The sequence below is a fragment of the Phoenix dactylifera genome, chromosome 14 (genome assembly GCF_009389715.1).
Source record: "Phoenix dactylifera cultivar Barhee BC4 chromosome 14, palm_55x_up_171113_PBpolish2nd_filt_p, whole genome shotgun sequence".
NCBI classification, from domain to species: domain Eukaryota; kingdom Viridiplantae; phylum Streptophyta; class Magnoliopsida; order Arecales; family Arecaceae; genus Phoenix; species Phoenix dactylifera.
The window spans coordinates 9,878,466-9,889,580 of record NC_052405.1 but is presented as its reverse complement, the minus strand read 5'-3'; the positions used below and the strand labels follow the sequence as shown (position 1 = coordinate 9,889,580).

General features: G+C 37.9%; 1 protein-coding gene across 3 annotated transcripts; it reads left to right on the top strand.

Moving 5' to 3' along the window:
• Nucleotides 1-1,814: 1,814 nt before the first annotated feature.
• On the top strand, nucleotides 1,815-9,153 carry LOC103704863 (monooxygenase 1-like). Of its 3 annotated transcripts, none has more exons than XM_039133604.1 (6): nucleotides 1,817-1,953; nucleotides 2,960-3,106; nucleotides 3,789-3,839; nucleotides 6,469-6,637; nucleotides 8,115-8,343; nucleotides 8,434-9,153. In XM_039133604.1, exons 1-6 carry the CDS (start codon nucleotides 1,871-1,873, stop codon nucleotides 8,964-8,966), a joined length of 1,212 nt encoding a protein of 403 aa, XP_038989532.1. In that variant the 5' UTR covers nucleotides 1,817-1,870; the 3' UTR covers nucleotides 8,967-9,153. The 3 variants fall into 3 exon arrangements, with proteins under 3 accessions (XP_038989533.1, XP_038989532.1, XP_038989534.1); XM_039133606.1 differs by having other exon boundaries at nucleotides 1,854-1,953; nucleotides 3,013-3,106; XM_039133605.1 differs by lacking the exon at nucleotides 2,960-3,106 and having other exon boundaries at nucleotides 1,815-1,953.
• The last annotated feature ends 1,962 nt before the right edge of the window (nucleotides 9,154-11,115 follow it).

Sequence of the window (11,115 nt, the reverse complement as noted above, 5' to 3'; positions counted from 1 at the left end):
TATCCAGGTGACCACGACTTGGAGAGCTATTTTCTCCGTCTAACAGATTCAGCGTTCTAGGAAGGATTCCAGCTGATGAGAAGTTAATCCATTCGATCGTAGGTTGGAAATGATCTCGAAAAGGTAATGTAGGCTTTAATTTTTAGATGAATTGAGCCTCTACTTGGTTTAGACGCCACGGTATCAGAATATTCTCTATCGAGCATTTCATCGAACAAAGGCCGTGCGTAGCTGTTTCACCACTCTTCGCATAGCCGTCTTCCTTTCTGCAGCCGCGGCACACGAGGACGGCAGAGGCGGCGAGGGCGGATGAGCTCGCCGGAGATCAGCACGGTCGCCGGAAACAAGCATAGAACGCGGAGAGGCTTCCCACGTGCGCAAACTGCAGGCCGATGCACGTGGATGGCTTCCTCTCCCGACGTGAGAATCTGTCCCCCATAGAAACTTGATGTGCGGATTTCCTCGCATATCATTCTATGCGGATTTTCTTCAGCATAAAAATGCTATGCGGACATCCCTATGTTGGTGAACGACCTTGGCTGAGTGCAACCCGTCCGCACGGAAATTTTATAAAAGTGAATATACGTAAGTCCGCATAGAGGTTTCCATGCGGATTTATACCTTATAGAAATTTTATGCTTACGTATGCACGAAGGAAGCACTTCTTCCAAATTTGATATGCATAGTTCAAAGATATCTTTCCATGCAGGTTTCTACGGTATAAAAGTTTTATACGGATATCCCTCAAATGGCGAGCAATCTCGTTTGCAAACTGTGAGAACTGGTGTGCATCCTCAGCGTGAAAGTTTCTATACGGATTTACATCCTTACAGAATGTGTACATGAAGGAAGCAGCCCCGCATAAAATTTTGCACGTTAATCGATGCCAAATTGTTATTCTCGAAGACAACTTATGTGCAAATATGAAATATCCGCGTAAATTGTTTTGCGCGGATTTTCGTCCGCATAAGGTGTCGTATGTTGCCGCTCCATGAATGCCTTTGGTAAAATTCATGCGCTTTCTGTCCGAGACAAAATTACCCTCTGTTATATGACACGTCTCTAAGAATAAGAATCTCAAAGCACATCTTATAACAAATTCCGTGGCGCCTTATTATAAAATAACAAAAGAAATTTAAATAATAATTGTAATCTGATCATTGTCTTACTTTTTTTCAATAATTATTTTTAGAAATCTACATTATCCAATAACCTGATATATATAATGAATTTTTATAGTATAGATCAGTCCTTTCCGCACTCTCTGGTACCCGGCCAACCTGATTCCTTCTATAATCTCTGACAACAAAGACCGCTCCATATGGAGTCTGGTATCAAGTATCCCATTATCAGAGTTGATTGTAAGAAAGGAAGGGATGATACCTTTTGAAAGAAAAGAAACATTTTGGGACGTGGAGCCACAGATTTTCTCTTGTTGCAAAGGACTTTCTTAAGCACATTTCTCCGGTTCGGTGGAAGATATTCAGTACAGATGATGTACTAATGTTTGATATGTTTAAACAAAATATATACAATATTGATACTATAGTGTGGCATCGTGTGAAACAGCTGTGGCCTCAGCTATAAATAAACTAAAATAATATTTTTCAAGTCAGATTCTGCAAGCCATTCATTGAAGTCCAAATACGACACGTTAGCGCTGACGTCAAATAGACAAGCCATCTTACTCTGGTGATTCGATGTTTTTGGCTGGACAGCAAAAAGGATATAATATTTGAATACCTACAGCTGAGTCTTTTTTTATGCGTATAATTTTTATGACGAAGTCCCAAGGGTGGCGGTGGAAGCCATATATATGCCTTGCAGCTTACCGTTACATGGAGGAGGGTGAAGAGAAATAGAAGGGAAGATGGGCTCAAAGGAGGAGCATCATGACATTGTTATAGTGGGTGGAGGAATCTGTGGTCTTGCCACTGCCTTGGCTCTTCACAGGTACAAGTTCCTTGTTCTAAACTCTAAAGGCCTCGTTTTTAAAGATTATTCCTCCTTATTTCTAATCGCTTACCGTGATCTTTGCACGGAATAGAAGTCCCACATGATGTATTAAGCCCTACTTCTGAAAACCAAAAGATTCTTGCTGCAGCGTTTCACTCTCTTGAAGATTCATTGATATAGTACTGCATCTTAGTTTTGAGTGTATGCAAGCACCTCCATATAATGACAATTTCTGGCGACTCCTCTTCTTTTGATCCGATGTTATCAGACCTTGATCCATCTCGAAGGACTTGCTCTCCTTTATAATTAGTTCCCTAAAATCAGACATGGATATCAATTTGCTTGGTGAGATATGGGTTGGGTCCTACCTTTTTCTCTAAGAGAAGAAGATTGCTGCTAGTTCTCTCAATCTGTAGTTTAATTTGTTGATTAGCAGGTAGGCTTATTGGTGTTTTTTATCCTGGTACCTTAAATGCTCACCTCGTTCATGTCTATCCGATAATTGCATTGCTTGTGTAAAATTATGGCTATGGTACTATAAAAAGATGAACACTCGCCCATTTCATGCTATATATTCCTTAAGAATCTGGTTTTCCCTTTAGAACACTATTGATATGATATATGAGATGTCACAACCAAGCCCTGACGTCCTCGTTAGGCTAAGAGTTCAAATCCATTCAAATCTAATCATAAGCATCACGATAGGCTCATGGTCAGCCTTCATTAACCCGTCCTGCAGTGTTTCCTAGTCCACATAGGCTATGATCCGAGTTCGCTCTGATATCATTTCTTCCAACCTAGGACCTCACCTAAAAATGCTAGTCGGAAGGTATTCTTTGAGTTCTCACATGAGAAGAAAGAAAGAGGCCAAAAAATATATAACTACCCATCATCATGTCCAGATAAATTTTCTACACTGATAATGGAATTCCTAGGATTTTGTTAATTTAACTGGTTAGAAGAATCAAAATTAATATCTAATTTTTCATGCAAAACTATGCAGGAAAGGAATAAATAGCCTTGTTTTAGAGAAATCTGACACCCTGCGAGCTGCAGGGGCAGCAATCGGTGTTTACATCAATGGTTGGCGTGCACTTGACCAACTTGGGCTTGGTACGGAACTACGGAGAAAAGCTATCCCTCTAACAGAGTATGTTTCTGTGTTTTTTCGAGACCGAGGTTCTTTTCTATTTTCATTTCTTTGAGTCACCTTACTGCCCATCACACAAGAAGGGCATTATATTGCATATACTTTTATTGTAACTAGCAGATGGCAGAATGCATGTGTGGTAAACAAAATTAGATAAGACAATAACCAATAAGTATTATGATTCAAGTAAAGGTTGGAATGCACAACAAAGATAATCAATAATATTAAATAAGTATAATATAAAATAGAAGGTTTAAAATCAGAGATACAGATTGGAGTTGATAAGGTTATTAGAGGGGGAGAAGAAGATAAAAGAGAAATAATTTTGGTTGATAGAGAGTGGATAGTTCGGATAGTGAGAGAAAGAATTTGGGGAGCTAGAAGATGTCATTGGATATGGGATTTGGATGAGGAAGAGAACATTAAGATCAGTTATATGCATATTTTCTTTCCATGATAACTCATATTGATGATTGTTATATCATAAAGTTTCCATTATGAATCAAATAAATTTCATCTCTGGGCAAGCACACCCAAAAGACCCACAAACACTTTTCTTAATATAGTATGATCATCAACATTTTAGACATAGGTTCCTTTTTCAGTTTTCTTTTTTCTTTTTTTTGCATATAACCATCAAAATACTGATAGCATTAAGTCTTATTTTGCAAACTTTATTCAGGATACGAGATATGTGGCTCCACAAGAACAAGTTGCAAGTAACTTCATGCAGGTATATCCAAGAAGTTTTTGTTTAACACCTAATGCTTGAAGTAGTACTGTGGTTGATATATGTTATAATTTTGTGAGAATGGAGGGAAGAATAATCAGAGTTCTCCACACATTCTTGCAAAAGTATGCCCGTCAACATTGACTTCAAATAGTGTCCATGTTTACGATGACTTTGAATGGGTCTGCAAATATGTTTGGCATGTTACCATGTAAAAACACCTTATTAACACTTGATAAATATTCAAGTTTGCACAGGTTTTACTTAGAAAAGTTTGATGACTTTTTTAATTGCTGATGGTTTGTGGATATAGTCTTATAGAAATTAGGCCCGGCCTCCCATCTTCGAGGGAAATAAAAAATGGTATTATATATGAGCTCCAAGTTTATCGACCTATTGACCAAATAAAAGAGAAGGGAGTAAAAAAGAGTTTCGCTCTAGTTTTATGGTAGTAAACTTTAAGCAGCCTGGAACTAAAAGGAGAAAATGCGGTAAATGGAGAGTATATAATGCATGTACCATTTTTTTGTTGTTTTTGTTGTTATTTAGCTATGGTCCTCACCCACCACTCTAGTACATAAATGATTTTGGTAACTACCATCAGTTTTGAGATGAAAAATGATAGTTATATAAAACTGTAACAAAATAGTTCCTCATCTTTAGCATCTTAAAGTGCTAAGGAGCTGTTAGTTAATGCTATATCAATCTATCACAAGAAAACTAGAAGCTTATATACTTCATAGGTCATAAACTCCCTTTCAAACTTCCATGATCAGTCATATCATAGATATGATAAAGTTGATCACCGATACTTCAAAACAAAAATCTACACAAGTAGCCTCCAAAGAAGATGACCCAAAAAGCTAATAAAGGGGAAACCATGACTTCCACCTTTCCTGTTTTCCTTTTCCTTCTTGAAGTCAAGCATGCCCCTTTTCTAACCCTTGCATGAACTCACCTCATAGAAAATCCCTTCCACTCTTGTATGTGACCGAGAAGCATTTCCCCTCTCTTTCTTTTCTTCTTCTATCCGAGTGCATGAAGACCCATGCATTCCCTTCTCTTTCACAGAGGTAAGCAACCATTTGGCAAGGAGAAGGCTAGTTTGGGGTCTTGACATTTGCTCAGGCTTCTAATTATTGTATGTTATTGAGTTGATTTGCTCAACTTAATAGAGTGCAGGGTAGCATATAGTAAAGTATTCCACTCACATGCTTTCTTACTTGCTTTATATGAAACTTTGTGTTAGATGTATATTGGAAATTGTACTCCTTGTCATTGAACCATGAATTCAGTCTTGTGAGGTATAGAAATTAAATATAGTCATCTCTATATGTGGATAAAAATGCTTATTTTAAATGAGAATTGCATATGATATGGTCATAGGTTGATTGTATTTGTGAAAGAGAGTGACTATTGAACCAGAATATTGTCTTCCATAAATTTATGAAACTTGGTTGTACATGTGCCTAGATTATGCTCGGTTGTGGTTCTAGATATGGTTGTAATTATGTGAATGGATTGAAATCAAGAATAGGACTGACCATGTTTTATTGATACCCAATCACAGGGCATGAGCATGACACTACTGATACCCAGTCATGGGGCATAAGCATGACATCTCATGGAGCATAACTGTGACACATTTGATACCCAGTCATGGGGCTTAAGCATGACACTATTGATACCCCGTCACAGGGCTTAAGTATGACACTATGGATACCCCATCATCAAAGAGTGTAAGGATGATACTTTTGATACCCAGTCACGGGGTGTAAGTGTGACCATGGATTAGTCCAAACCTAGAAATTTATTTATTCTCCTATTGTAAAATTTGATATTTTTGTTGCTTTGGATCCATGTCTCAAATTGTGAGTTTTGTATAGTTTACAACTGGATGAATTCACATTGTGTTCATTTATTATGAATAATATATACAACCAACTTTACGGCCAATGAATTTTCTATGCCTCTTTATGTGTATAGTAGCTATATTTGTATTTATTATTTCATTCTGGATATCTGGTGCGTATGTGTAGTGGGATACTTGCTGAGATATTGAGCTCACATCATTTCCTTTAATGTATTTTAGAGGAGCAGGACAATTAGAGGAATTGTGGGCCGCAGGTTGCCTGCATGATGGATTAGTAAAGTTTTTAGATTTCATTAGTTGTCTTGAAATGTGGAACCTTAGTGATTCAACTAAAATTTTGTTTCATGGTTAGATGTGGATTTGATATTGGACATTGTACATTTTGACTTTATGGCTAATATGTTTAATTTATATTAGAGGACCAAATTGTTTTTATATTAGAGCCACAATAAATTTTACTTTTTTAAAATAGTGTGTAGGTTTTATCCATTATTATTCGGTTTTTGAATAGGTTTGAGGCTTTGTATATTTCACAGGACCATGGTTATGTCATGTGCCTAGCAGGTGGCAGGTTTGGGGCGTAATGGTAGCTTTGATGGATGTATTAAGAAGTGGCAAATCATACTATTGTTCTTAATTATCTTGCAAGTTACCTAGAGAATGATGAAATTCTTGTTCATATTCTTAGACATCAATAATCTAATGAGAGTCGCACACAAGCTGCCTCTAATCACACATTTTAGTTCTTTTTGTTACTAGGAAAGAAGAATTGAGATGCTTGAAAAGGAGTGATTTGATTGAAACCTTGGCTAAGAATTTGCCTACGCAATCAGTTCGTTTTGGGTGCCAAATTGTAGCAGTTGAATCAGATCCCATCACTTCCTTTCCTGTTCTATATACTAATGATGGTGCTACCATTAAAGCTAAGGTGATGTTACATCCACAACAAGTTTTCTATTTTTCTTGTTTCCTATTTTATTTATTTCATGATTACTTAATTCTATGAAATAAACTTATTTCCCCTTCATTTCTTTCTAACTCAAATACCATTTTTCCTACACTCCTATAATTTTGCTATTCAATGCTTGGTTTCATTATTGGTGGTCTGTGCAATAACACTGATCAACAAATCTCTTCAACTTTTTTGATGAACTTTTCTCAACAAAAAAAGAAGAAAAAGAAAATTATGAATGATGTATTTTTATCAATTTGTTACTACTCTATATTAATGAATTGAAATATAAGAATCTCTCCACCAAATTACTACTTAAGGCCAGAGAAGGTGAATTGATTGAAGAGAGAAGAAATCAACTTCAATCCACTCAACTCGAATTTTGCAACAATAATAATAATAAAATAATAGGGTGCCGATATTAGGGTTCTAGACCTTTTTGCTTTCATTAATATGATAAAAAATGAGTTGCAATGTTTCTATTATACTCATAAGATTCGAGACCCTAAATTCTGATCAGATTTCTCTTCTAGTTGAAAGAGGTTAAAAGTTTTATAAAATATTTTCTGGTAGAAAAATCACAGAGAAACTAAAATCTTCCTGGAGTTAGATATCTACTTCTATATTAACTTTGTCTCCTATCGTGTTATCTGATTCCTGCCAAATTGGAGGATTATGCCTAGTCAAAGTCTTGCTCGAAAGAAATGTTTCACTTTGATTAATCTGTTTCTGAGACCTAAACATCGTCATACCGCACATTACCGCTGTGTGACAAGCCCCTCGAGGGTAATTGCATCCTCGTAATATCGAAAAGTTTTCCAATTTCAATAAAAGAAAAGGAAAAAACAGACGTCGTACTAGAAAGTTATAGCCTTTAGAAATTTTGATACATAATTAGTTCGGATGTGGCGAAACTTACCCAATGGGCTATAGCCTTTAGAAATTTTAATACATAATTAGCTTGGATGTGGCGAAACTAACTCTAAAACCCTGTGCTAACTTACCCAAGGACTTGAGCTGTCCATAATGGGTTTGGTAATTCTCTTGAATCAGCTAGGGACACCTTTGATGTCAATATTTCCCTTAACTTTTAACTTTTTTCTTAAGTATTTTTAAACTAGTAAATCATAAATATTACAAGAAGAGTAGTTATCTGCACAATTTTTCATAATCCAACTCCAAAGATGGCATTAAAAAATAGTATAGATAATAATGAATTATCATACATGAAAATCAAATCTGAAAAAGGTTTGATCCAATGTTTATGAAACCATTACATTAACTCACATCTTACTGGCAGGGTGCTCTAATTGATCCCAGCACACAATTTAGTTGTCATGGTAGAAACCATTCGAGCTTATGATATCACAGCAAATTTAGAAGTGTAACATGTTCATGGAAAGAGCCAACTGATAATTATCCCTATCAATTTTACTCGAACATGCTGCTTCAGGTTCTAATTGGTTGTGATGGATCAAATTCAGTCGTTGCAAAATCATTAGGATTACAGGCCCCAAAGGTTTTTCCAATATCTGCTGTGCGAGGTTTTACTAGCTATTCAGATGGTCACAGCTTTGACAGCCATTTTATCCGGCTGAGAGGTGATGGTGTCTTGTTGGGAAGGCTCCCAGTTGATGAAAAGTTAGTTTATTGGTTTGTCGGTCGGCTGTCCCCTTCTCAAGGTAATACTAGTCTCACTAAAGATAAATATGTTGTGAACCCTGTCATTGCTCAATCTAGGGGTGAGCTAACTTCTTGAGGGTTTCCATCAGATTCAGATGTACGGAAGGTTCCTGAGCTCATCAAAGAATTTACGTTGGAGACAATAAGAGAATTTCCCCCCGAGATCATTGAAATGGTGAAGCATTGCGACAGCAGTTCATTGAGCCTGACACATATTTGGTATCGAGCTCCATGGCACTTGCTCTTTGCAAACTTCTGGCAAGGCACCATGACAGTCGCAGGGGATGCAATGCATGTTATGGGCCCATTCCTCGGCCAAGGAGGCAGTGCCGGCTTAGAAGACGCAATTGTGCTTGCTAGATGCTTGTCGCAAGAGATGCCAATGGGTCCGGAGGGTGCAATTAGTGATCGAGAGCTGTGCAGGAGAATCGGAAGAGCAATGAGTAAATATGTGAATGAAAGGAGGCTGAGGGTAATGAGGTTATCGGCACAGTCTTATCTTACAGGATCGGTGGTCGTGGCATCGTCATGGGTAAAGAAGCTGGTATGTCTTGCCATTCTGGTTGTTTTCCTTGGAGGTGGCCTGCTTAGCCACACTAATTATGATTGTGGCTCTCTTTAGGATAAATGTTGTGTGCTTGTCTCAGAGTTGGAATATTGAAAGTTATTGGCTTATTGCTCTCAAACAGTTTTTGTTTTCCTAGCTAAATAATTCATCCTCGAACAGTTTTTTTTTTTTCTTAGCTGAAATAATTTGTTGGCTGAGGATATATATGTCCATCTAAAACAAAGAAGCAGGAATTAATGAGGACATTATTCCATGAATAATGTTATGCCTGCCACCTTGGAATAGTTATTCCAGGAATAAGCAGATTCGACTCGAATAACTATTCCTCCTTTATTCCTGTTTTCCAAAACCTGTCTGGAAGGAATATATGACTTATTCCAGGACTTAATCTTGATTTCATCTGAACCAAATGCATTGTCAAACTGTTTTTGGTTGAGAAATAAGGTTGGAATAAGGCTTGGAACAGGACTTACTCGTGTTTGCTAGACAAGATCTAGAATACTGGGACAAAGGGAGGAATAAGGCACTGAATTCTTCGCCTCCAAATGCCCGTTAACCGAGGAAGACTATCTCAGCCCTTTTGCTGAAGATGGCCAAGGGAAAAGGGAGACAAGCCCCCACCTTTCTCCGATTGAACAATTGTTCAAGACTTGGAAACATCAAGGAACTTGAGATCACCATCTCTAGTACAGTGAGAAGAATGTGCCCCCCAACTATGACAATAAGAATAAATAGGATCCAGAAAATGGATTCCTGGTACAACTAAGCACCAGAGTCAGACCAGTTTAAGCATTAGATACCACTGATCATCATTAAATCCTTGTCTCAATATTTTTCTCCATAAGCACTAGCATCAACTCCTCCACATACAAATGGAAGGGAATAATAATAGAGTCGACGAACTAGAATAGACCTAACTCCATTTCAGCTGAGGCGAAGTCCTCTATATTTCAGAAGAGTGAATAAAATTTCAAATAGGCATGCATGTCTAATGTGACATTATCATCAGTCCGTATGGAGGTGATTAAAATGGTGAAGCAGTGTGATCTAGACTAGTTAAGCCTCTTGCACATTCAACACCTCCATAGCACTTGCCTTACGAGAAATTCCAGCAATGACAGGTGCAGGTGATGAAATGCATGCATATTTTTAACTCATCAGAGTACAATGTAACTTCTTAATTAAGAACTCTCCTGCTGAAGTTACTGAGATGGTGAAGCATTGCAACCTCAGCCGGAGAACCTCACATACGTGCCAAAACCTGGTGCCAAAGCCACCTGGAAAGCCATGGACAGCCATAGACACATGGCCAGTTCCTTCGTCAGGAGCTTTTGCTTGCCACATGCCGACATGAGAAATGGACAAGGTCATGGAATGAGAGGTCGGCAACTCGGAGGCGCAGAAAAGAGTAGCAGCCACCCTCAAACATGTGAAGGAATGGAGGCTGGGAATTCTGAGGCTTGCAACAATCATTACGTTGGGGATTGGTCCTCCCTCAAAATGATAGCTTTCACTCGTCGCCTCAAGGTTATCGCCGCCGTCTACCCCACCATTTTCATATGCGATATCTACTTTATCTTCTTATGGATATAGATGCTGTTACTCGGGTTGCAGGCTGAATGGCATGGAACTCAAAACTGGTGTACCGAACCAAAGCTTGCTAAGCTCCATCAGCAGCAGGTGGTCGATGGATGGTTCGCAAAAGGAAACCCAAGAAGATTGCCATGGATGAGACGCTATGAATGCTAGCCAGTCCACAACATGAAAAATTGAATACAGGTGGGTTTGATTTTAAAGAGGAACTCAGCAGCATATCAGGCGAGGTTTAATGTTGTGCAAGATGCAGCTATGGCCATGTCCAATCCTACTGTAGATTAGAAAGCCATCAGACTTGTTCCCTTGCATACACCAAGGACACAGATCAACAGCCTACAGTTAGATGTGGATATATTTATTTACTCAAGAGGTGAAATTCTACACATGTTAATAATAGCCAATGAATGTGAAATGGTGCTAAAATAAAACTGTTCTCCCAAGTGCAGGAGAATCGCACAAGTAATATAACTCGGGAGTCCGAGGTCGATTCCTCAGGGAACGAAATATGGATTATTAGCGTAATTTCAGATTTAATTAATACAATAAACTTGTGGATTAATATGATGTTTTGCAAATAGAAAATAAATCAATAAGTAGAGAATCGAAG